Source organism: Corvus moneduloides, chromosome 2 (assembly GCF_009650955.1).
Source record: "Corvus moneduloides isolate bCorMon1 chromosome 2, bCorMon1.pri, whole genome shotgun sequence".
Lineage (NCBI taxonomy): Eukaryota > Metazoa > Chordata > Aves > Passeriformes > Corvidae > Corvus > Corvus moneduloides.
Window position 1 is genome coordinate 55,214,845 of NC_045477.1, and position 26,299 is coordinate 55,241,143.

The 26,299-nt window shown below is 40.4% G+C and overlaps 2 protein-coding genes across 3 annotated transcripts in view; one reads left to right on the forward strand and one right to left on the reverse strand.

The window, feature by feature from the left end:
• Nucleotides 1–13,278, reverse strand: part of LOC116439862 (histone-lysine N-methyltransferase SETDB2-like) — a 49,520-nt gene extending 36,242 nt beyond the window's left edge. The window contains exons 1-10 of the mRNA XM_032099903.1: nt 13,022–13,278; nt 11,990–12,049; nt 9,504–9,626; nt 8,004–8,069; nt 7,342–7,441; nt 6,149–6,715; nt 4,531–4,650; nt 3,366–3,535; nt 2,413–2,635; nt 359–443 (exon numbers count right to left, since the gene is read on the reverse strand). Coding sequence (XP_031955794.1) covers nt 359–443; nt 2,413–2,635; nt 3,366–3,535; nt 4,531–4,650; nt 6,149–6,715; nt 7,342–7,441; nt 8,004–8,069; nt 9,504–9,626; nt 11,990–12,049; nt 13,022–13,037 — 1,530 coding nt within the window. The 5' untranslated portion in view covers nt 13,038–13,278. The remainder of the gene's footprint in view (nt 1–358; nt 444–2,412; nt 2,636–3,365; nt 3,536–4,530; nt 4,651–6,148; nt 6,716–7,341; nt 7,442–8,003; nt 8,070–9,503; nt 9,627–11,989; nt 12,050–13,021) is intronic.
• A 1,638-nt stretch (nt 13,279–14,916) lies between these two features.
• CAB39L (calcium binding protein 39 like) overlaps nt 14,917–26,299 on the forward strand; it is a 59,985-nt gene continuing 48,602 nt past the window's right edge. The window contains exon 1 of one of the 2 annotated variants that reach the window (XM_032099734.1): nt 14,917–15,018. The gene's annotated coding sequence lies outside the window, so the exon portion shown is untranslated. Of the gene's footprint in view, nt 15,019–15,078; nt 15,097–26,299 lie in introns of those variants that run through there. The other variant, XM_032099736.1, reaches the window with a different exon arrangement.

Here is a 26,299-nt window from a genome sequence, read left to right on the forward strand (position 1 = left end):
CGTTTTTATCTCTTTCACTTTCCTTCGAGGAAAATTCTTTTCTTCCTGAACCTGGTGGGGGAGGGATGGTTGTAACCTGTCTTCTCTCAGAGGATTATTTCCAAATTTGCCCAAACCGGCACAGGTGGAGAAGGAAAGGCTGTGAGAGTAGATAGTGCTGGTCTGGGGGAACATGTTGAAGGATTGATAATGGAGAAGGGATGGGGTGCAGGTTCCAGCATGGCAGCCTAGCTCACGGTGTGACACAATCTCATGAAGAAAGGTCATTAGAACTATCTAAACATGCAAGATGAAAATGTCAAAATTAACATACATACTCAGCACAGTAAAAAATGAATCTATTAAAGCCACTTATTACCATTTTTAGCTGGTGATTGCGAAAAACAAGTGCTCTAGTTCCAGGCCTTCTCGCAGCTGCATTACTTGAGTTCTTTGGATGAACCCTGTACAGAAAGGTCAAAAGGAAATTATAAAAGACAAACAGACCCATAAGTAACTCTCACAACAGACATTCCTCTAACAGTCTCTAGTTCCAGTCTCTTCTCTAGAAGGAACTACAGCAGAGCCTGCAGTCTGGTCTCACCCCACGTTCTCTGAATATTTTGCTTTTAAGAACTGAGAACCTAGGCTGGGTTCTCTATAGTATTTGTAAGAAAGCAGTTGCTCGAACTTTTTTGAGAGATCAGCAGCTGCTTTTACATCCTTTTCCAATTGCCCTGCTGAGAACCAAATAGCTTTACTGTTATTATATCAGATTATCTCAAAATATAGCACCAACAGAGTTTTGCCTTTTCCTGCTACTACTGTCAACAGTTTTGACAGTACAGCTTTCAACTAGGAAAGCAAAGATGTTGTGGGGACAAGGAATAGCGAAGGGGACAGAGGGGGAGGACAATATATGACAGATTTAGAGAAGGCTCTCCCACAAAAGAACCTCAGTCACTCACATCAGGAGAGGGTTGAGGAAGGATGGGAAGCAGTTATCTGGTGTAAACATTTAAAAACTCTAACAGCACATTAATCTGGACTACATTCAGAGCGCAGCAGAAAATACCGGTTTCAAAATGAATGTTAATATCTGTACAATGTCTAGCAATATGTAACGGCTCTTATTCAAGAAAATTTTCAATGTAAAACATTTATGTGTGTTTTCCTGCCACAAAAATCTCCATTATGGCACTTTTTTGGGCTACTGATAATGGCAAGAAATGCTACTCTTTAAGGCTTTAAACCCCTTTGTAAACTCAGAGTGCACAGAGGCCACGAGAAGATGTGACATTATTATACGACTATATGCTTCTAAAGGCAACCTGTTTGGGGGAATGACATGTCAAGCTTAGCACACTGATGTCCTCTCAGAGGTTTTTCAGTTCAGCTGGACTGTCATTTTTTAAGGGGAAGAATAACAAAGTCTTTTTTTCTGAATTATTTTTTACATAGCCCACGTGAAAACATTTTTATTCTCAGGAAAGGAAATTAGTGGGATTTAACATAGCAGTGCACTAAAGGCAACTTAGAAACTGTCCTTCCCTGCAATTTTTAGTAACAGCACTTAGCAGAAGTAAAACTTAGCTGATTGCTTATAATTATGAAATTACAAAATTATGAATTCACTAAATTTCCAAGATACTGAAATGCAAATGAGAATACAGTAGCAGATATTTTTAAAAGTTTCCATTTGCAATTTCATGTTGCTTCTCAAAGATCCACAATAACCTTCTACTATGGAAAGACTTAGAATTTGCAATCATTTATGAGTAGTACAAAGAAAGTGTTTACAAAGAAGTGCGGCAGAGAAAGTAATAAAGTTTAAGAAAACATGCTCCCAGCTTCCATGTGAAAAGACTAGAGCATGCTATTAACACATGCATGCAGTTATTTGAATTTACTGGAGGAATTCTGATGGGCTCTGAGACCCTGAGTGTACAATGAAAACATGTTCACTGCAAAAGTGCAGTGTTGTCAGACTCTTAACGGGAGAGGTTAAGGTTTCTGGCAGGAAAGGTTATGTTACAAATAAGAAAAGATTTAGACACTGGGAGCAAAGGGCAGAACAGTTGGTGGCTAATATGTTATCAAACCCTTCAGTGTCATCGAGTATCTTTAAAGAATTTATCTTAAGTATATTTTATTAATTCTTTCAAATTAGCATTACCGTTAGTCCTAAACAGATCAAGTACACCCAAGAGATGAACTGAATTTCTAGAAAATGACAAGTGGTACACATAAGTAAAATTAACATAGAGAAAAAACTTTGTCCTACTAGAAGAAATAATCAGGAATTAAAAAAGAAGTTCAGAAAGAAAAAAACCACCACCTTCATATGAGGACATACTCTAAGTTATACAATAGAGTTTCTAGAATAGCAGAATATTAGTTTTGCTATGCTTATGCTTATTTTGCTAAACTTACAGAGTTGATTTATTTTCATTATCCACAGTCTTAGATAAAGATTCCTCATTCTCAGGAATGTCATTTTCATCCGTCTGCACCAGTTCGATCACTGAGTCTGAACTATCAGTGTCAAGTTTTCTTTTTTTGGAAGAAAAGTCATGACCTCTGTCATTCACTGCACCTTTCTCTTTCAGCTCTTGCTCAGCATCTCTCAATACTTCAGCTCTGCTCATTAATCTACCTGAAAGAAAAAGACAAATTTTCTTGTTTTGTTTTTCTTTTTTAAATGCTTGTTTGCTGAGTCACATTCACTATCACAGGTCAAACTTATATTAACAAATACAAGAGCATTACTTGGGAAAGCAAAATATGGATGCTGTCTGTAATTCTAGGATGTCGATATAGGCTGACATGCAAACTGAATCAGACAAGGGCATGTAGTGATAAGGCTTTAAACTGAGAGTACGTCTAGATTAGATATTAGTAAGAACTTCTTCACTGTGAAGGTGGGAGGCACTGGCACAGGTTGCCCAGAGAAGCTGTGGATGCCCCACCCCTGGAAGTGTTCAAGGTCAGGTTGGGTGGGGTCCTGAGCCACCTGGTGTAGTGAAAGGTGTCCCTGCCTCTGGTGGGGATGCAACTAGATGTTCTTCAAGGTCCTTCCAACCCAAACCATCCTACGGTTTTATGATTTTTACTGAAGGAAAATTAGCCCTAGCATAGGAGGCACAGATTTGTGAGGGAAAAAAACCAACAGTCTGAGATAGGTTTTGTCCCATATTGTTTTGATTGTTTGTCACCATCTCAGAGCAGAGCTCTTCAAAATTCTTCTGTCCCTTTGATCATATTGCAAGTTAAGATTACACTTCTCTTCCAACCCCATACTTCCCCATTCTCAAAAAAAATCCAGGGCACACACCACAGGAGATGGAGAATTATGCTACATGTCTTCACAGGTCACCTCCTGCTACCTGAGTAAGTACAAACAAATGTCCCCCTGTCAATGTCATCCAGGCAGCGGACACCCCAGCCCTTCTTCTCCGTGTTAAACACTTGCAGCCTGACTTGAATGCCGTGCTGTACAACTCTGTTCTGACACATCAGTTTGTCACACCTGCACAACACACTGCACTCATAAATCCTGTCAAGAGGAAGAAAAACAAAACACAATATAAAAGGATGCATTATCATCATGAAGTTCCTGTTATTAATTCCCCTTCTAAGTATCAACAAGGCAGTGGACTGAAATATAAAGACTCTGGCTAAAACATTGCTGGTTGTGCAGCAATGCTCTGAAGCTTGTGACTTTCTTGATTGCTGATTCATAAATTTTAAGAGTCTGTCTGCCAAATGTTGGTATAAGTATACAAGAAAAACAAATGTTATATTTTTGTTTTATAGGAGTAAATCACACAGAAACAGAAATCCCTATGAAGCACCTAATTCTGTACTGAAAGATTTTAGAAAAGACAACCTATGCCTGGACTTCACTGCAGCTGTTATGAATTTCAGGATTTAATGAAGCATTTCCAAAAGAACTCATAATTGTGCTTTTTTTTTTGCATCTGTTTCTGGGTTCTCTGACAACTTTAATTCTGCATGTCAGCCATAAACTAACATCATACAGAGGACTGAGAGGGTGTCCTTAAGCCTGTAGATTCAAGCCCTCAGCTATTGCAGAAAGCTACCTTGCACAATTCCTCTCCTAGACACCTGAAGTAACTGACACCTTCTCGAGGCCACCTACTAATCCACAGGAGCTGAGTAAGAGAAAAGGCAAACACTTGAAGCATTGGATGGTTTTGAAGATTCTGGGAAGAGTCACCCATAACCAAGTCTGCCAACAGCAGCCGGCTGGTGCATCTTTAGGACTCTGGTCACTCTTGACACTTTTCTTGGAGCTTGATCTTAGCTTAGAAAATTGTAGGATCTGCAATACAAAAGCTTTTCTTTTCCTCCTATTACTCAAGTCACATCAATTTTTTATTATCCTGATCTGTCACTAAAATTGTGACAAAAATGGAAGGTTTCATTAATCCAAAAACTCCGGATATTTTAATCCTGTGGCACTTAGACTGAACTATTAACTGCTATTTTATTTGTATGCTCTTATTTTACTCCCGTAGTCTTTCTTACCCACTAGGAACAGGTCCCTCCAGTCTTTTGTACCGGTATCCACGGCATCTTTTACTACCTGGAGACAGAGAAGTTTTACTACAGCCTCTTGCCGTTAGCTGTAGGCATGCACATTTTGACCTAAAAGTAAGAGTAAAACATCTCAGAATCTATTTGAAGCAGCATAAATCAATCATAAATCTAAGTAATTTGAAATGTACTTGACTAAACACACACGCACTTCCACATGTATACCCGTATTCCCCCTCCCTGCTCCTTTTACTCCACAGGGCTGTTTCAGTCTTACCCTACCTTTTTTCTTAGTCTCTTGATTGGTTACATGTGCTTTACAACAACCATGTTCTCTCCACCCAACCCCATTCTTCTGCCAAGCTCCTTAAATGGCAGATGCAAACAGCTGACATACAACAGAAACTTATTATAAGCAGGACACTGTCAAATGGATCGATTGAATAAAAATCACTCCTCTGGCACAGCGTCCCAGCCTGTTTGCTACTACTTGGTTATCTTCCTCCCTCCTTAGCCCCCAGGAAGTAAAGAAATTTACAGTGTGGAGAACTCAAGCAATAGTGCTTGTCTTCACCATCGTATGTCATGAAAACTCCAAAGAGTCACAGCAATCCTGCAAATCCTAAACCCCAAAACTGCACATCAAAAGCATCTCAATTCTTGTGGGACTTCAGTGCAAAGAGGTGGCACACTGTGTGCTTGCTGTTTCCCACCACTCAGCTGAAATGAAATTACTAAAATTACTGAAGCTTCATTATACCAAGCTGCAATTTCAAGCTTTTGTTGGGTCATGAGAAACTATGTTGCACAGCAGCATGTGCAACTCCCCTAGCTGTCAATAATACAAAATGGATGCAACACCAAGTAACACCTATAGACAGAGATCAGACAAACACCCCTCAAGAAAGTAGACAAAAATACCACCAAACTTGCATATGGTAATTGTGGCAGGTTCAGACAGAGTGTCTGTAGCTCAGAGCTACCGGGATTTAGAAAAAGACGACAATGAACAAGACTACTGGAACTGCTCAGACCACAAATGTATTCTGTTACCACAGAGTTTTGTAGTTTCTGTTTAGACAAGGAGAAGGACAACACGTAGAGGTTGGGAACGGGGACGTTTCTTTGTTTGCCCTCAGTAACCTTCTAAGTTCCAAATGATCTGATCCCTTGAGGCTGTCCCACCCCACCTATAGATGCCGTTCTACAGTAGGAGCTGCAACAGAAATTGTCATGCAGGATCCTTCCCTGCCTGTCGTGAAAACAAACCTGCCTCTGCCCCTTCCCTACTCTTTTTCCAAAGCCAAGATATCTGCTTGTCAGCTCCACCTGGAGGAGAAGCACTGCCAATTTGGGAAGAAAGGAAAAGGAACACAATAATCCACCTGTTGATTGCTTCCTTCCCTACAACAGAGGGTGGACCAGTAGGAGCACCCAAGTTCTGGAGAAGAGAAAGACACAATGGTGTCAGTCAACACAAAGCATGGCACAAGATATTCCAGTAGTGCTGGTCCTGTTTGGCACTGTTTGGTACTGCACCTTCACACACCACCACCCTGCTGTTGAGGCATCATGTGTCACTGGCCTGAGATGAGATCCTTCTACCTACCTATCGATGCAGCCATCTGTGCAGTCACAGGAATCAACAAACAGGCTGGAGAAATTGTTGAGATAATATCCACGTGGCCACGATGACTTCCGATACTTGAAATAAGGTAACCTTGCATGGTCGAGAGTGTTACAGAAGGAGACGGGCACAGACTCGGCTCCGTTGCTAATATCGAACTCAAACACGAGGGGTTCGGGAGTCATGGTGTTCCTGCCCAACAGTACATATGTGTTGAAGGAAAAGTGATCAAGAAATAAGAAATTGCACTCTGTTTCAAACAAGTAATTTCGCACATCTCGAAAGCTTCTCAGGCTCCGACCGCAAGGAGCTTTGTAATTCACATCCAGTGATTTTGAAAGGCAGTCTGCTTTTGCATGGCGCCTTTGAAAGTCAAACAGGATTGGGATCTTCAGAGGATTTTCACCCTTGTAGGAGCCTGCTGCTCTGTTGGCAAGACATGCACTAGAGCACTTGTGGTTCTGATAATGCACGTTTAAAGGTAAACCTTGGATTTTGCTAGATACTTCTTCACTCCCTGGGCATGTTCTTTCCATGTCCTCTTTTTCGCTATTTGGAGTAAAGGAGGAAAAAAGAGTCAGAAGTGCAGCATTTTAGACAACCAGTGAAGTTTTGGTTTTTTAGTAGTTCAATATTTTTAGCACAGAAAAGAAACAGGCCATGGCTAGAAGCCCCAGGGTTTCACATGGTGTAACTGTCCTAACAACATATAAAGACATATTCAGTTGCATTAAAAAAAAAAGCTTCTTCCCAGAACTTACATGCTAAAACACAGCAAGAAAATGTAAAACAAAAGGAACGACATATTTACCCCCATCTTTCAAACCAGTACCTGAGGCTAAACACTAAACACAGAGAGACTAAGTTACACACCTGATGGTCTGCACAGTAAGGAAAGCCTGAGAACTGATGCTTAAATCCTAACCCTGATAACACTCATGAACCTTTACTCACAACCTAATGCCCTATTCTGCAACATTCTCATGTGGGAAATTAGGCAAGTCTACCCAAAACCTCAGGTGTTCCACAGAGGCCAAGTTAAAAACATTTTCACTTTGAAAACTGGCAGGATTCAAACTGGGTTTAAAACATTGACTTTAGAAATACAAATTTGAGAACTCTCTCAACTGCAGTAAAGTATATGTCAAATAAGGAACTGAAATGAAGGCACTGACCTGTCAGAACTTTCTTTAGTGTCTGCAGCACTGTCATCTGAAAGAGGCTGCAGTTTGGGTTCGGTTTCCTGTGCGCCATCCCCATTCAACTCATCACTTACTGAAAAAAATTGAATGTGAGCAAAAACTTCATCAATCCACATTTCAATTTATGATTGAATTTACTTTACTAAAGAGATAATTAACAGAACACATTACAAACAATGCATTGCCAAGAACTACAGCTAACAAAAAACTTGTTAGCAAGTGCCCTACTGAAAATGCAACTTTCAAAGTGATCAGAAAGAACAGCACAAGAAACACGTTTACAGATTTCCCTTTGCTATCAGAAATAAAAGGATGCCAAGCTATTACAGCTAGTGGAGCCACGCACAGGATAACTGCTCAGAGACAGCTCAGGTTCATAAGGGCTTACTAGCTCAAACTCTCTTCCTGTGGTACAAGCATTATACACATACACACAAACCATAAAAATACAAACCCAGGTAAGAGTTCACAGTTCAGTACTTGAGGAAACTAATAATTAGGTTTTCCTCACTGTAATGCTAATGGCCTTCTCAGATCTACTTTACTGACTTCAAAGAAGGGAATTGAGCTTCTGGTGAGTAAAACAAGACAAATTAAATCTGCATACCAAACAAACACAATGGAGATGCACATACCATTTGCCAGGGTTAAGAGATCACCTAGATTAGCTTCATTCACCAGTGCCCAAGCCTGCCAGCATTCTATGCAAAAAAAACCAAACCAAAACAGATACTAAGTTTAATTTCAGTAATGATAATAGGTAAAACAAGGTGTTAAATCCTCCAGAGACACTCGATTCTCCTCACTGTGCTCATCTAGAGGATGGAAAGACTGATACTACTAGAAACATGTTGCACCACAGACCTTAGCAGACACATGTAGTAATTACTAAATTATTACAGCTCACAGTAGGAGTTGTGAATTGGCACTGAATATCTGTCAGCTTTTGGAAAGATGCTGGAATGTTTCCAAACACACATAAACTGGTGGCCTACAGTGGCAGTAATATACATAAAGACAATTTAGTGTAAGCTTCTATCTTTGTCATCAGACCAGTCATCTTCAGGCTAAGAAGGGCTGGATCTTGGCAGACCAAATTAATGCTACTTCTAAATTGGTGGAAATGGCCTTCAGATAGCAAGAACGCAAAAGACCCATTCTGTCTCAACCTCTTACCCTATGCAATAAATATTACAAGCTGGCAGAAAACTCCCAGCAAAATCCATGTTAATGTTTTAGCTTGAAACCTTTACAAAAGAAAGCACAGAAAAATTCAAATTGAACTTTATCACAGATTCATTGCATCACGTGGGGATTCAAGTTCAACTTTTATCTCTGCACTGCTTTAGTATTTTGTCATAACAGTCAAGATGTGGGAGCTCAAGAACACAAAAAATTGCACTGCTTAGTTCAGAGGAAGTGTTATATATAATGCAGAGTGTGTGGCTATATTAGTTTAGAAGCGTCTTACGCCACTGTACATTTTCTTAAACAAAAAAAAAACCCCAATAGGATCTATAGATTACATTTATATGGGTGACTTAACAGAAAGAAGCAATTTTACTCAATTAAATAAACCACTAAAAGGAAATCTGTGTACTGCCCCAAGCTTATCAGAATTACAATTTTAATGTATTTTGATGTAGATAGAGAAAGCTTATTTCCATGAAAATCAAGAACAATTTGAAATGCATTAGTATCACATTTTTCTACTATTGTTTCAAGTTATAACGGTGTCTCTGACACAAAATAATACTGGGATTATTATTATCATCCCACCCCAAAACCACTCAATTCACTGAGATAGCTTGAAAGGCTAATAATTCTGATGATAAATGAAACACAAGGCACTGCACGTATTTCATTACTTCTCAAAAATGAGTATTTCAGTTCTGTGTGCTTAAGAGCCATGCTTGAAAAAGTACACAGGCAAAACAAGAAAATAGCTACATGCACCTGAAATCACTTTTCTTTTTCTAAAAAAATAGACCTTTTTTTTAAAGTGCTTAAAACCACCAACAGCTAAGTAATTAAAATTCAGAGATATCTGAATTATGGCAGATATTACACAGACCTACACAAAGCAGGCCACAGCTACTCTGCAGTCCAGTTTAACCACTACAAGGATTTCAAACCTTGGTTTGTGGCAGTTCCATTCTTGATCTTTTCCTTCAGCAACAACAGCACATTTTGCACCTGCTCAAATATGACATCCACTCTTCTACCTCCCAATTGTGTCCAAAACGTCTTCACATCACCTGAAATGCAAATTTCCATTTATAGCCCCTGAGAAGTCTAAAAACATGCCTAACTCCTAGTGGACTATTCAAAGATTCCCACTCATTTCATTTGGAGGCACTTCTGAAAAAAATAACCAGAACAGCAGGATGCATCAAACCTCCAGGAGCCTACTCCTAAATCAAATCAAGAGAGTGAAACAGAAGTTAAGCGATGAACTGGAGTGGCTTCCAGTGGTGCACAATGCTCCCTCATGCAACTGTTCAAGTAGGTCGCAGAGGGAGCTGTGGAAGCCCTTCTTCAAACACCAGCAAATGAATCCCACTAAAAATTAATCACTGAAACTCCCAAAAGTGACGCAGGAGAATATTTTTAACTGAATGCACTGAATATTTTACTTGACAAAAGACACTGGGATTTTTTTTTTACAGCTGTAACCTCTCTTAGCTGCATACGCTGACTGTCCTGTCCCATCATTATTTTTGGTATGTTTTGTAGAGGAAAAACAATTCAACATATTTTCAGATAAAATCAGTTTGATAAATTTTGTTCAACCAGGGGTATCAGTTGAAATAATTACCACCCCCCATATATCATGCCTCCTTTCTCCATAAGAACATTTGGTTTAAAGAAATGCTTTTTAAGCTACTGGTTTAGAACTTCTCCTCTTCCTTTGAGGTGCTAAGCCCATTCATGAAGGCTCTTGTTAAAACATTAGCTGTGCGTCTTTGTCAAGGACTGTGAAAAAGAACTATGTTTCAGTGCGGGAGTGGAGGACCAGGAGGAGTGGTCACAGGATGGGCGGGGATTCCCGACGCAGGGGGCGATACCCGACACGTGGGAGGAACCCGAAGAGGTCATTTCAGTGTGTCAAATGATGATGCCAGAAGAAGGAATTTGCTCTTTCTCAGTTAATGTTGCTCTTCTTCAATGACCAAGGACAAAAGCATAAGCAGGTCTGGTTTTCTACTCCACTCCTTGAGGTGGAGTCCACTGTCACCACACTAGGTTTACATTCCACTATCAGAAAGCAAATCTCTGTTGGCAAATGTGCTTGGGTGACACCTTCCCAGCAGTCAAGAAATACTGCATTCTTGTAAGGTTCATAAAAAAATATTCCTTCATTTTTTGACTTAGTAGAAAATGACTTCTATTGCCCAGGGCACCAGAAGCCCAGTGATGCTATGGCAGTGTGGTTACTCTCAAAAGCATCATGACAGCAGTGAAAGAAGTAACAATCTTTTGTCACCACAACCCCTGCTGCTCATGTCACCAGCAGCTAAAGGCATCATACTTAATATCAACAGGCAATGATAAAAGTACTTCATCTTGTGAAACAGCTGATTTGGCACTAAATATCAACAAAATTTAATGATCTCTTATATTCACAGAAATTTTTTTAGACATGCAGAAAGGTTAAAGTCCAATTACAAAAGAAGTCACAACAATTTTCAGAAACTTACACTACTGGTCCAAGGGACACCACCTGCCCTGTGCTATTCCCACCCTTTTGCTGTGCTTGACAGCATTACAAATTTAAAACAAAAAAAAGTATATTTAATATTTGTGTTTAAAATAAAATTGAAAAAAATACATTCAATTAAAAATATGCATTTAGAAATCCTAGTAACAAGTTTCTCCACTGCAGATTAAAACTGCTGTCCTTATTCATTACCTGTTCTCAGATATTTCCATACATTTACTAAATCTGGATAGCACTGGTGGATGGATTACTACAGAGGACGGGTGACAACAGTTTTTTGTTTCTGGGTCCTCAGCTGTAATAATGTGTAGACCATAGGGAAATAAAACATACACTGCTGTGTGCAGTGCTCACTCATCTTGGAAGTTCTTCCCCAATTCTCATGCTGGAGTGCCCCGAAACTCCAGCAGCAAAAGCTTTGCTTTGCATGGAGAAGCAGAGATTGCATTTGAACTGCATAGTATAATTTTCATTTCAAAAAAGACAGATGTCCACACCACTAAGCTCTCCAGTGCTAATTCTGCTATCACCAACCACAGCCAGAAGGACAGTGAATGAGCAGACATCGGATACATCTACCTTGTCAGCATTCAGAGCCATCTCTCCAGCTGATGAATCAGCTGGCATCTGGCTTTATAGAATCCTTGTGGCCACATATCTCTTTCTTCCCAGCATTGTGCAGGGTAGTGATACTGGAGCAAGATACAAGCTGCCAAGGTCAGGTCTACTTACTCCAGCTATCAGAAAAACAAGTTGTGTGTGTGTTTCCTGTAGTGCTGCTGACAAACCTTACACCACAAAAGGCAAAACTATTGTCCTCCAGTTAAAATTTTCGTATCAGAAGCAGTTCCAAATACACACTCCTTTCCTCCTTCCCTCCATAAACTCAAATTATACTACCTTCAGTGCTCTCCTCCCTGGAACTGGTAAGGTTCTCCTCTTCAAAGAAGTCACATAGCACTGCAAAGGTGAAGAATGGACAAGTAAGTAAGAGATTGGGTGAGAAATTACAATAATTGTAGCTACTCAGCTTTTCAAAATTTATACAAGTAAATAATACAGTGGGTATCAGGAGGAGCACTGTGTGAGAATATGTTGTGTTGAAATAGTAATTCTCTGTTCAAACAGTCATCCCACGCCTTGTCAAGATCTAGTTGAGGAACTCAAATTAAACAAGCTATGTGAGGAAATTTTTTTACTTAGGTCATTTCTTACTGTCCTTCAAGCAGGAAGGTGTCACAAGATGACCCAAACTTTCCAGCACATTCAGCTGAGCCTACAGAACCCCCCTGCCCATTAACGCAAAGTTTTCTTTTTTTTTTCCCTAAATTGATGTGCTCAGTACAGCAGTACTACAACTAAATTGATTTATTTAGGGAAAAAAAAAGAGAACGCTTTAAAAAAGTAAATAAATTTTGTTTTATTTCTTGACAAATGCAAGATACCCTTCACTGCAAGAATACTAAGGAGAAGTAAGGCAGCACTCTTCAACCACACTGAAGATTCCAAATTTTTATCTCCATGAATCACAGAATCAAATAGGTTGGGAAAGACCTCTGAGATCCGCCAGTCCAACCAAACTCCAGCATGTCAACTAGACCATGGCACTGAGTGCAACATCCAGTCTTTCCTTAAACACCTCCAGGGACGGTGACTACACCACCTCCGTGGGCAGCCTACAGTGACACAGAGAACGTAAAACATGCCTTATTTATGTTAGGTACTTCATCTTTTCTATGCTACGACTGAAAAAACAAACCAACCCCAAACCCCTCAATTCATTCTGGATACTTCGTTTAGTTGAACGCGAAAACAGGCTAAGACAGTTGACTCCTAGAAATGTTTCTTACAAGACTAATGGCTGCTGAAAACATATATATATGTACACACACGTATATGTACACTTATATACAATTTTTTTAAAAGTCTTACTTTTTTTCTCTTCCATCCTCCGGGGATGCTGCTCGGAGAGCTGTCATCCGCACTGGGGTGGCGCCGAGCCCACCTCAGGTCGGGGTCTCGCTGCGCTCCGGCACGGCCGCAGGGCCCGCGTCGGGCTGGGAGGCTGGCATGGGGCGTGCTGCGGTCGGGAGTCCGGCCCCAGGTCACTCCCACACCCCTCGGGACCTCATCCCGCCGGCTTCTTCTTCTGCTGCTTCTTCCCTCCTCCTCTTCCTCCTCTTCCTCCTCTTCCTCCTCCTCCTCCTCCTCCTCCTCCTCCAACGCTGCACTCGCACTGCCGCCCGCCAGGGGGCGCAACCCTGCCGGGGAGGGCGGGAGACTGGATGTGGGCGGCCCCGTGCGCGCGCACCGCCTTTCTCTCTTTCTCCATTGGCTGAGACGGCAAGAGGGGCGGCGGCTCTGGCCAATGGAGGAGGAGGGGCGGGGAGGGGGCGGGGCCGTGCGGTGGCGGAGAGGCGGGGCGGGGCAGAGCCGAGGGCCTGGAGGTGCGTCCGCCATCTTGGAGAGGGCGGGTCGAGGGGGGCGGGCTATCCCGGGGCTGTGGGGGCGCCGGCGCCATCTTGGGGGCGGGGGGAGAGCGGGGCAATGGGGGGGCTGAGCCGGCTGGCCTGGGAGGGACGGCGTCGGGCCGCGGTCTCTGCTTTAATGTATCGTAAATTAAAACGTTTGGTACGGGAACGAGTTGCGTAATTTCACTGCTGGTCTCTGCTCTCCGGCCTTGCTGGCTGCGCCGCTGCCCTGTGAAACGCTAAATTATCACTGCCCTTTTCTGTTCCAAGTGTGAAAGTAAAAGTTCATACCGCCCTTTAAAATTTGCAGTTGCCTTGGCTTTGCGAGTGTTGGCGTTGTGGCTATGTAAAGATGGTTTTCGGAGGGGCAAAAATATGTCTCTGCCAGAGATGGTAGTTTGTCAATGCTCTTTTGTCACTTCTTTTTTGCCACCACTTCAAAACTGTAGAAATAGACATGATATGCTTAAATAATTGCTAAAAGATTCCACTCTTGTAGATACTGCCAATCTTTTGGCAGGGGGTAGGAATGTGATTGTTCGGGGCGGGGAATGCTGTGTTTACGTGACTTGGAGCTCTCATCTGACCCAAGATCCTCCAGAAGATTTTGATGTCCAGCATCTGCTTTGTACTTCTATAAAACCTTTTAAATGTTTACACAAACGTGCCTACATCTGTGGCTGAAGGTCAGCCCATGAGAACGGCCCAGCTCCCTAGACAGGAATGAGACAACTCACAGTAACATTGCTGGGAAGAAGGTGGCTCAGCACTCCTGCTGTGCTGACAAATCTCTCAGTAAAAATGGTGGTTTACTACGTTTTTAAAAAGAGACTTCTCCCTTGTAATTGTAAATTTTAAAATTAAGCTTAAGCTTTTCTTCCTCTTGGAATATTCTGTGTTATGAGATGATGCTTGCAGATTAATTTCGCTTTGCTGAATTATTAATACATGTGCTTGTGAATACTGAATGTTAGGAAACACTTGTGGCTTTACAATTGTATATATGGAATATACCAAATACGGAGAAGATGAAGCCCAGTGCTGGAAGAATCTGAAAGAACATGACTGCCTGCCTCAGACAAAAAATAATTTATGAGTCTATTAGAAAGTACTAATAGATTTTGCTTGCTATTTGAAGCAAAAAGAATGGGAAATACATCTTTCTTTATACAAAATTAGTGACTTAGGACAAAAATTATTGAGGCACTTTTGAAACTGCCTGAGTTTCCTTCATTCTGCTTTTATCCTGGAACTGTAAGATGGGCTTTCTGCAAAATAGCAGCAAATTCTGCCAGTGAACCAGTAAGCTCAGTTCTTCCCAAACGTGTTAGGTGGCAGAAGCTCACAAGCGATGCTGATCTGACATCCCAGCAACCTGCCTTCAGCTCTCCTCCAGCAGCAGTGTGAGCTTCCTGGGGCTCTGCAGTCTAGACCTGGACTGACTACCTGTACCCAGAGGTGAGAGCAGTGCTCCCATATGCCTACATGTTTGCTGGCACCTTTGTTGGGGTGACAGCAAAAGGGCTGACTGTCCTGGTGAGTGGTGCTGTTGATTGAGTTGCTGAATTAAGCTTTCATTACATAGTTCTGGTCATATGTAGAGAGTTAAGATGAACAATTGTATAGACAGGCAGATTACAAGTAGCTCCTTGCAGTGGGAGGTGAACCTGGTCCAAAAGGAACTCATCTAGTTCTCTTATCCAGGGATGTTTTCTTCATCTTGAATGCAGTGGGGATTTGGGTTTTTCCTCATATGACCAGATAGACTTGGGTGAGGTAGAGACAGACCAGTCAAACTCAAACAGCAAAGCAGTCAAAGCCATAGACTTTGGAAAGCCATGGGCATTCAGAAAATGTTTTTTAATTCTGATGTTTTTAAATTCTTTCTGTTCTTTTCTGATGGGCTTGGCTCTTCATTTTATTGACTCTTTTCTTCTTAAAGTGTCTTCATATCCATTGAATACTTCTACCAGCTCCTGCTCTGTCACATCCTCCCTATTATCCTTGGTGATTTAACTTGCTCCCTTACAGAGGAGTGTCTGCACTTCATTCTTTCAAAATGCAAATTCATTGCCAACAAAATGTTTTTAGTGAGGCAGCCTTTGGTTTATCTTAGAAATTTTGCTGTAACGCATCATTATCTATGAAGATGGGGTAATATTCCCGTAGGTATGTTGCTCACTAATTGGACTCAGACTATTTACAGACCCTCAGTATGTTTTGTTACTAAGTTTTGTCATTCTTTTGCTATTGTAGATATGGTGGAAGGTTATTCGGATATTATTTTTTTCCATGTATTAAATGAAAGAAAGGGGAGATTATGGGTCTCTGAGAAGCCTGTAAATTAATTTTGTTCTACCTCTGGTGTAAGCATGTTTGCATCCTTGGCAACTAAAAGTCTAACAAATTGTCTGTTTGAGAAGTGGAGCTTCTAAAATCATAGGCTGTTATAGTCCTAAGGGAATCTTAAAACACAGGCAGAGACTGGCTAGGAAAAGGAAAGGAAAAATTTGTGTCACTGTTTTAACAATAGACTTCTTTCATGTGGAGGACCTAGATGTCTGTTAATTACTAACTGGCTTGAAGGTTTTGGAATCTGGCCCAATATGCTGAAACTCTTAACCATCCATTGGCTGGCATTTTCTTCAAGGTCTGCATTTGGAAACTAGTAATGTAATGGATTTCATCTTTACTGACTGTTTATGTAGTAGAGACATTTTCAGTTTCAGCCATATTTCTGTCTTACAGTCTCAGTGCTCATTGCCAGCAGAGATTCCAGGCAGCTGTGTGAGCACAGAAAGAAAGGACTGGTTTGGATGTTAGATAATGTTGGACCAACCTGAGCAGCATGCGTTGTCTTTGCTGTGCCACAGCCCCACCACACTGATCAAGACCCAAAACTCTGCCCTCTAATTTTGGGTGACGTGAATGAATTAACAAGATCTGAAAGCCTATGATTACAAGTGCACTTAAAAGGGCCTGAGATCTCTGGAAACCAGGCAGTAGATGTATATGATGAAAGGAATCCAAAATAAATGGATGCCTAAAACCTTTTTTATCTTCATTTTTCCATGTGAACACAGCAATATATTTTTCTGAAATAAATTTTCGCTGCTACTTTATGAAGTAAGGCTTGTGGTGGTAAAGTATTCTGACCCTTTTGATGGCTCTTTGTGGGTTTGTCTGCAGAGTAAAATATGCACACAAAGGATTTTCATTAAATGAACACGTAGCAGACATTAAGCAATCTGCAAGAATTAATGAATTTGTGGTGTTCCCACTCTGAAGAGATGATCCATGGGGAGCCCCATAACTTCCTTCTGATTTGCCTTTTAAATCCAAGTGTAGAGGCAGCTGCCCTTGTGGTGTCAGCTGACAGAAGGTTGATGGGTTGGTGCTGGTCTTGGTAGCTGCTATGCAAAGGCCAGAGAGGCAGTGCCTGGTGTAGAATTGGACTTGAACTAATAAAAGCCATCAAAAGGAGCCATAGGGCAACAACCTGAAGTCATTATTGTGTGTGGGTGAAGTAACTGCTTTCAAATAAAACTGAAATCTGTAAGGTTTCAAATATACTAAAAGGAATTTGAGTAAAACCTTAGAAAACAGGGTAAACGTGTTGTGGTGTGGAGGCTCAACAATAGAGCTCTTCATAAGAATATTCTGGACTAAACACAGCTTCCTGTAGGAAAATTCATTTAGTTGAAGAAAACTCTAACGTTTTAGTTGATTTTTTTCCTTGATCCTGTTCAGTGTGTTGTATCAGCACTTGGTTTGGCTTAATTTTATGGAGGTGTGGAACCAGCAGTAAGGTTTGAAGAACAGGAGGAGCAAGAATGGGAGGCAGTATTGTCCTATTAATATTTATTTCATTTGGGGTTTTTTTAATAGGTATTTTGAAGGGTCAGGGAAGCCACAGTCCCCATAATATTTAAAATTGGCACGGTCAAAGAAAGAAACAGTCCAGATGTCCCTGTGCTTCTTGGACTGCCCTGTTCCTTTGTGTCATTACTCAGGGGACTGGTTGAGGTTCAAAAAAAAAAAACCCAAACCAAAACTTACTTGGCTCAGCTAATTTTATCTGAATAACTTTTCCCATCTAATTTGCTGTGCAGCCACTTGGTAGTTCTGCTTTTCTCGGGGAACTGGAGGTAACCTAGGTGCAAAATTAGCATCTGGAAATCAATGGATTGCTTTCTAATTTTATTATTGGTGTCATTTATCCCAGTTTGAAGTGTTTGTGCAGCTACTTCTATAGTATGAGCAAAGTGGTGGTATGGGCAGAATACTTACTGTATTTGGGTTACTGTGGATGGTCTTATCACACAGGAGAGCCTGGACCTCTTTGTGTTTTCAGTTGTTCTTCTTCTCAATCAAAATCCCCTCCTGCCTTTTTACAGACAGTGGAGATGAATGGGTTTCTTTTGTGAGTGCTTGCCTTTAATTTTGTTATTACCTTTTCCCCCTGTAAAATTCTTGAATAACTGGAACCAAAGAAGCATTGTTGAAAATATGCTTGACATTCTTTCACTAAGTGAACTGTGGGCCCAAATCTTTGCAACCCTTTTTTTTTAAGAAATGTTACTCAAGTGACTCCAGTGTATGAATTTGGCATTCCTCTCACAGAAGTGGATACATATGGTATTTGTTACAGAGTAATCACAGTTTAGATTATATGCAGGCTGGCTTAAAAAAAAGCTTTAATAAGATTAAATGCTTCTAGACACATACATTTAATGTGCATTTAAAAGAAAAAGTCCACCAAACACTGCTGTTTATCATAGTGAAGTGTGCACAATTGGTTTCTGTCAAGTTTGTGATTAACCAGTTACTTGAGAAGTTGTTTGGTGCATAATTTTCCTTCACTTAAGGATAATTTTTAAGAATGAAATGATTTTGTTAACAAATTCATAGCAAGGTGTTACAACCCTTGCATTAGCAGATCAAGGTGGGTGGTTGCAACCTGGGTGTAGAAATCAGCAAAAAGGGACAGGATTTTTTTTTTAACTGCTTTTGCTGCCACACATTATACAAATATTTTGAAATTGCATCCCCCCTCCTCCAAGAAAATGTTCATGAATGGATGGACTTTTTTCCCCCTTTGTTTTTTTAATATTGTCCATATTGATAGAGGTAGTTCTAAAAATTTCACACAATTTACATTTAATAAGTCCTCCACACTTCTCACTTCTCCAAAAGCTGCATTTTGAGGGGCGGTAAGAGGGATTTGTTTTTTCTGGCTGCTAAATTTTCATTGCCCAGCAGGTTGATCTGCCTCCCTCTGCAGTCATGTCATTCCTAGAACTGATGCAAGGGAGGTGATGGCAGTGAGGGCTAGAATTCTCATTTTGACAGCAATGTGTCCTTAGAGCAACTTAATAAATTGTGAAACAACATTTTAAACTTATTTTACAGCATGAGTTAAAAACGCCCCTTCTGATATCACAGTAATGTTTGTACTTTGTTTTTCCTTCTGCAAGAGACAATGATTAAGATGAAATAAAGTACTGCTGCATAACTGGATTTTGAAATGTGGGGACAGTTGTACGACAGCCATCAGATCTTTGGGTGATCTTTCTTAAAGACCCTGTGTCAATCCAGCACAAAGGCACTTGTACTAATTTATACATACAAATTAATTGCAGCAAAATTACATTTTGTTTGGTCTCAAGTGTGGGAAGGAAGTTGTGTGGGGCTTTTTAAGTCAAGGCACTGGAGACTGCTGAATATGGGGAGATTAATATTATGTGGGAAGAGTTCACTTCCAGCAGCTGTAGTGTCCTGAGCATTCAGCTCTTTGTTTTGCCTATTTTCCTATGTCAGCAGGGAGGCACGGCTGTATCAGCTTTCCCTCTCCAAGTGTACCTTTTAATTAATTTAATCTCACTTTTTGCAGTTCACTGGCAGTCAGACACCTCTCTTTCAGGTCTTCAGATAAGCAAAACTTATTTTGGACTACCAGTTCATGGTGGTCATTCACTACCTGTTGCTTTTGGCTATGATAGAAGCTGTTTGCAATATATGATTTATTTGTTGTTTGAAGTAAGCACCAAATTGAACCTTATTGTGTGGGTGCAGGACTGGTTGTAGTCCTCTGTTAGGGCAAATATTGTGAATATCATATAATCCCTGGGAAAAGTCTGTGGGGAGTGGGGTAATGTTTTTTTTACAAAATACTTTAAGTAAGAGAGCCAAATAAGGCTAAACTTTCTAATTAGAAGCTTATTACTTAAAATTGTGTTGAACCTTGGTCCTACTTCTTCTTATCCACAGGCCATTAATAAGTCTTGTCTTTTACATTACAATCCATGTTTAGGTCTGTAGCTGCTTGCAACATCTGCACTGCTCTGTTTGCAAGCATCACACACAGCCTTGGACAAAATATGGAAGTAAAAGATGAAGTGTTGTAGGTTGAAGGCAGTTTGAATGAGGACAGGTTTGAATGTACTCTGAGGTCAAGCTGGCTTGGTGGTCTTTAGGTTGTGTGTTGTTTGGAAAAGTTTTTCCCTTCAAGAAAGCAGCATTAATGTAAGGAATTACATTCCCCTACAATTCTTCAGTGTTCCACCCTTTTGTCAAGGAAGGGAAGATGTTAGCAGAGGATTTGCTGAGATATCCTTATGCTGTTCTGATTTCTTGGGGAGGAGTTAAGTGCTAGTTAAAAATGCACAGAGATGTTATCCATTGTTTTTCCTCTCTCGCTGAACTCCCTCGACACTGTAAACTGAGTGTCTCTTCACCAGGGCTCGTAAGGTCTCAGCACAGGTCATCAGGCCATGGGAGAAGACTGCTGCAAAAACATGTGGGACTCAACCAATCTCCTTTGTGAGATGTGATGTAATGTGCTGTTACATCGCTGATGACACTTCTAGCCCTCCCTACGAGAGTGTCTCCCAAAGCTGGGGAGGCGGCTGAGGATGTGGGAACTCATGGCTATCTGGAATAGGTACAAATACAAAAAGAGGGTTTCAGTCAAGGGAGAGAACCATCTTGATTTAGAAATGGTTCCAGGGCAGCAGCCAGCATATAGGAATAAGTACAAGTAAGTTTTATAAAGATGTTTACAGAAAACTCACTGGATTTTCTTTAGGATCTAAGGCTAAGGAGAAGTTTAAACATACCAGGAGCAGAAAGAACAGTGACATTTGTCTGATGGCTGTGCTAAAGTTCTCAACAATGATGCTGAAAATATAGAACTGTTATGTACTTCTGCAGTGAGAACGAAGCTGAATATTACAAATAATCATAAAACTAGGAACAAATCCATCATACTCCAGCAGTAAATAAAGACTGAAAGAACACTTTTGAAAATTCATGGAGACTCAGAAATTTACTTATTTTTTTAATGTCTCATGTAAAACTCCAAAATTTTGAGGATTGTCATGAAGCAAAGCTATTCAACATGATTAATGGAAAGCATATTATAAAATGTCTAGTATTTCAGTTAGATTATGGGTTTGATGTATTCTGGCTAAGAGACACAACCTTGAAAAAATTACAGTTGATAAGAATATTTTAATTAATATACAATCTTTTGATGTTCAGTCATTGGATGTTTGTTTGCAAAAAAAAAAACCCAACCTAAATGAACACACAGTTGAAAGAAAATGCACAATCCTTTCTGACAGTTTTATCTAGGCCACGCAGAGTAGAAGGATGACAAATGATGGCATAGCCTCCTGTATTTGATTGAATCAAAGAGCATGGTAGCTGACTCTTTTGAAAGATGGACTCAAAGCTTTGTGAAGTTAATAACCATGGGAAGAGGCTGGATATGCCTTAAAAGATGAGGAACAGTATCTGAAAAAACAATACTTCAAGGTGTCAAGACTCACGGGCAGCACACAGTGGACAAGACACTCCCTGTAGGTTAATGGCAGCCAAGAGCTGATAGGAGTTTAAGACACTGAATGCAGAGTGGGAGATTTATTTTGCAGTATTAATGATCTCACTTCTGTATATAATCAGGCTTGATGGGTTATCTTCAAGACATTTTTTAATTGAAGTCAGTACTGGTTGTAGTGTTGGAAAACTGTATCTATACACTTAGAGTACGTAGTGATGAAGAAGTAAATCCTGAATGTGTTGAAGTGATTTGATCACATACCTATGCATGAATAAAATGGAGAGCCTTCAAAGAGCACGTGTTTGCAAACTCAGGAATCACAGCGTCAGGAAGCAGAAAGTAAAACAGAATATGAATTTGCAGAAAAGGAAAAAAGCCCAAAACACTGTAAGTGGTAACTAATTAACTGTTAAATTATGTTATTAATGGACTTCACAGATTCTCCAGCACTTGAAATTAGCGTCAAGATACAAAGTCTTTTAAAAAGCTCCTCTTGTTCAAGAAGCTGTTAAGTGAGAACCAGAGTAAATCTTTGCATTTTTAAAACTCCTTTGCTGTTAGTAACAATATTCATTTATTGTTTTGAGAAGAACAAAATTATTTCAAACTTCTTTTAAATCCAAATAAGGTCTTATTTCATAAGTGTAGGAAGCATACAGAACCTGTCTTTAGTTTTGAAAGAAAAGCCAGTCTTGTAAACTGTAACAGATTCTTACTACTTGTTACTTTTGAACTTTCATGTCATCTGTTTTTAGTTTTTTTTTTAATGGAAAAATATAAAAATAGTTAGTGTGGTTGTTGGGTTAAATGACAAGGTATTAAATAGCTTACGTTCACATCTTTGGTTACCTGGCTGCTATGCAGCTCTCTGGATACAGGCCTTTGTGTGCTGAAATGTTTCAATGGAAGTTCTTATGCTTGTGAAAGTAATTTCATCCCATGATGACAGCTAAGAGAGACTGTCTTGCTGTGGTCATGGAAAGTTGAACTGATAGGACTCTTGCTGGGTGACCTTCTCACGGGATTCTGCCTGCTCTCAGAAAACAAGCCATTTCTTTTCAGTGGTACTTGGGTGGAAACTCCAAAATTGGCAACAATGCCAGGCATAATTTTGTGTCCTTATGAGCACTGCAGTTCTGAAAGAAACAGTTTTGAGACTTTTCTCTCTGAATTCTGCTATTGGGCCTACAGCTCTCATAAATTCAAGGCACTGAATGCATATATATTAGAAAGTATGTTCTGCAGGTTATCAGACTCAAGATAGCATCTAGCTATAAATATTATTTTTTTGCAAAGATAGTAGATAACTTTTCATGTCTGGGCTGATACAGCTTGAGACTCTTTTTTCATTTGGGAGGCATAAACCTTACTTATTTTCAGTGCTAAACATGACTTTTATAACTGGACAGTTGCAGTCTTTTGCCCTTCAGAAGTGTAGATTTTGGTGGCAGATAAAGTTGTTTTGTGAATGCACACTGCAAAAACACACACAGAGAAGAAAATTATCAGTTGCTTCTGTGGGAAGGGAGCAGGTATGTGAGCAACCATCAGCATGAGAAAACTGATTTCTTGAACTGTTTCCAGAGAGTGTGACAAAGTTTGTGAGTATAGATCTGTGTGCTGTTTGATAACTGAAGGTGTCAGATTTCATTGGGAGATGTCTCAAGGAATGATGTTTGCCAAGAAGATTTCCATGAGTATATTTGACCTGTTACAACCTAGGTATCTAGAGCTTGCCATTTATGTCACATGGTGAGTGGTTTTCTTCCCCATATCCAGAGCCTGTCAGGGATCCCTGCTGTTGAGGCTACACAGAAATGGAGTTGAATCAAAGCACACCCAGGTGCCAGAGCTGCTCTCCCTCCAAAACAGACATTGTCCTGAAGACGAGCACACTGCTCATGTTGGTCCTTGTTCAGGACAGACTTGGCTAAAAAATGCCAGCTTGCAGCATGCCTGCTGCCATTTAAGGACTTCAAGGCATGACCCTGGTTTATTAATTAAAACAAAAGGAATTCAGCCCTTAATTGGACAGTTTGTAGTTGTATGTGTCTGACATAATAATTAATTTGTAATGTCAGTTGTTGGGCAACGTGAATGGGGAGAACAGCGGATGGCTTTTTAGTAGTGCAGGAATGTGCATGGATGGGTTTTCCCCACTGGGGAGTAACAGTAGTGGACTTCAAAGAATATCCTATAGGTGAATTTGCTCAATGTAGTCAACTTTTGGCCAGAATGGACTACAGAAGTCTTTAGGGAGGCACTGGAGGCTCATTCCTGGGACCAGAAAAATATGTTACTAAAATCTGTGATAGGGGCTTCGTGACAACAGGGACTGTTCACCACCTAACAGGAAGATAACATTAAAGTCATGGTAAGGTACTTACTGTGGGACAGAAAAGTGCAAGCACCCTGGTTGCATCAACTGGCCATGTATCTGTCACATGAAGGCAAATATGTTTGCAACCTGACAAGTGATGAATATACTCAATTGTTTGTCAGGAGGAATGCCTTTGGGGTACTTGTGAAGACAATGTCTCCTTGTGCAACTTCAGCTTGATGAGTTCTCAAGGTTCCCTATCCTGTTCCAATATGTTAAACTAATGTTGTTGCAGGACAAAACTGGTAAAGAGTAAAATGTGAGAAGATGTGGGTTCTCATTCCCCAGGGGAGCAGGGTTGGCCACCAGAGATTTTCTTGTTTGATTTTAGGCAAGTCATTTTAGGGCAACCTAAGCTGCTTAAGTATAGCAGCTGTTTTTCAAGAATTGTAGTAGTGCTTGGGTTTCATTATTTGACACTGGGAAAAAAGTCTAATTCTTCATCTGAAAGCTGCAGTTTAGACTTTTAGCCTAATATTATTCTGGTTTTGTTTTGACTGTTCTGCTTTAGTAGGATTCTTAACCTGCACGAGAAGAGACTCAGAAGTTTGTTGTGTCTGTGGGCATGGTTTCTGGAGACCTGCATCACACAAACTGCAAGACTATTATCCCAGTCTGCAGGAAAAGGACACAAGTAAGCTAGGTAGTGCCTGGTGTGTTTGTTTGGGTTCCATCACGGTAGTGTCAAAGCACCTTATGGTTTTGAATGGATTAATTTTCCCATGGGGAGACTAAGTGGCTTTTCCAGGATCACATAATGTGACATAAATAGGAACTGACTCTTCTTAGGTCTGAACTCATCTTCTTCATGGGTGTAACACCCTGCCTCTATATGGGACTTTCTGGTAGTACTTGTTCCTTTGTCTGGGGGTGACCACTTGAAAAATACAATGGTTATGAAGGTAAATCCTGGCTTTGATGCCCTGAAGAAGGAACTGACTGGAATGCAGTAAATTGCTGCTGGAGCTGATGTCTTGTTTGATCCCTCATCTACAGGAAATAGCAGTCTCTGAGCTGTCTTGACTGTTCGTCTTGACAGTCAGAATCTTGAGCAATCTGTTGTATCTAAGTATTGCAGAAGTGATTTCAGAGTGCCCCTAGAAGGGCAATAGTGCTCTTTTGGGATCTTTAAAGTGAAAGCTGCGGAGCCATTTGTAGCTATTCAGCGTGGTGATTTTGGATGATGCGTCAGGAAACCTCAAAGGTGCTAATTGCCAGAAGCAGAAGAAGAGTAGAGTGGTCCTTCCTCTGGTATATGTTTCTTTTTCTACTTTGCTCTTGGTGTCAGCCCCCCTTAGAGATGGGATTTAATGCAGCTTTGTCTGATCCAGAATGAAGATTCCTGCCTCCTGATATTCTTTAACAGTACGTTTTTGAGTGCACACCTTTGGGTGTTTGCTTGGCGCCACCTCAGTTTCCTCATACTAACTTAGGTGCTACAGTGAGTGCCTCGCAGGAGCATTTAACTTGTGCTTCAAATTAAACTTAATTTTGTTTGTCTGCAAGTCATCTTGAAAGCATCTGAGGAAAAATGTGTTAGCCTTCTATAGTAGTGGTCGGTAGAAGAAAAGTCTTAAATCCCAAACTGCCTTCCAGCTTGTCAGAAACAGCCACACATTGTGTATTAAGAACTTACTGACATCAAAAGGCAGTTGATTTGCCTAACATTTTCACTGCATATCGCCATTGCTGAGGTGAATATACACTAACAGCTTTCAGCTTCAAGCACTCTTAGGAAGTTTAAAGTTCTGGTTAGAGGTGCTCCGTTGTCTTTGACCAGCAAGGAAGTGGTAGGGAACATCTATGGGTTTTTTTGCATAAGTGAGCGTGTTGGAAGCGGATGTTAGGCAGTACCCCATGCTGCCTAACATCAAGAAAAGTGCTTGCTGAAGTTATGTGGAAAGCAACAACTAAATTCAGTACTTTCAAGAAGACTAAACACTATTAATATTGTTTGACTATTTCAGAAATGGGAGATGACAGATAGATGTTCTTATACACATAAAAGAATTTTTTCAATCCCATGAAGAAAAGCGTTTCTTTAGCGTGCTGTGATAGAAACTGCAAGATTGGCACACATCTGATGAGTGGTTTTAGATCTTCAGCAAAGCTCTTTTTGTTGCACCTCTTGAAATGATCTTTCCTCTTCCTATTTTTAATTGTGAATGGACCTTAAGGAAACAAACAAACATGGCCACTAAGTGACTGACTGTACAGAACTGGGACAGAAGAAGTTTGGAGAGGTGAAAGCTTTAATTATTTTTAAAATACTGCTTGGCTCTTCAAGCAGTAACTGATTTTGGGGGGTTAGTTTCTGTTTGCATGAGTTTGTGGGAAAAAGCATGATGTTGTCATGAGTTTACTGTTCCTCTGCTCATGAAAGTGGGAGTGCAGGTATGTTTCTTATTTGTGTTTTATGTTGGGACATAGTATATAAGGGGCACAATTAACATTTTATAAGTGACTTTAGAGCAGACATAAAACTTTAATGTTACATTTTTCAGCTGTTGGGCTGT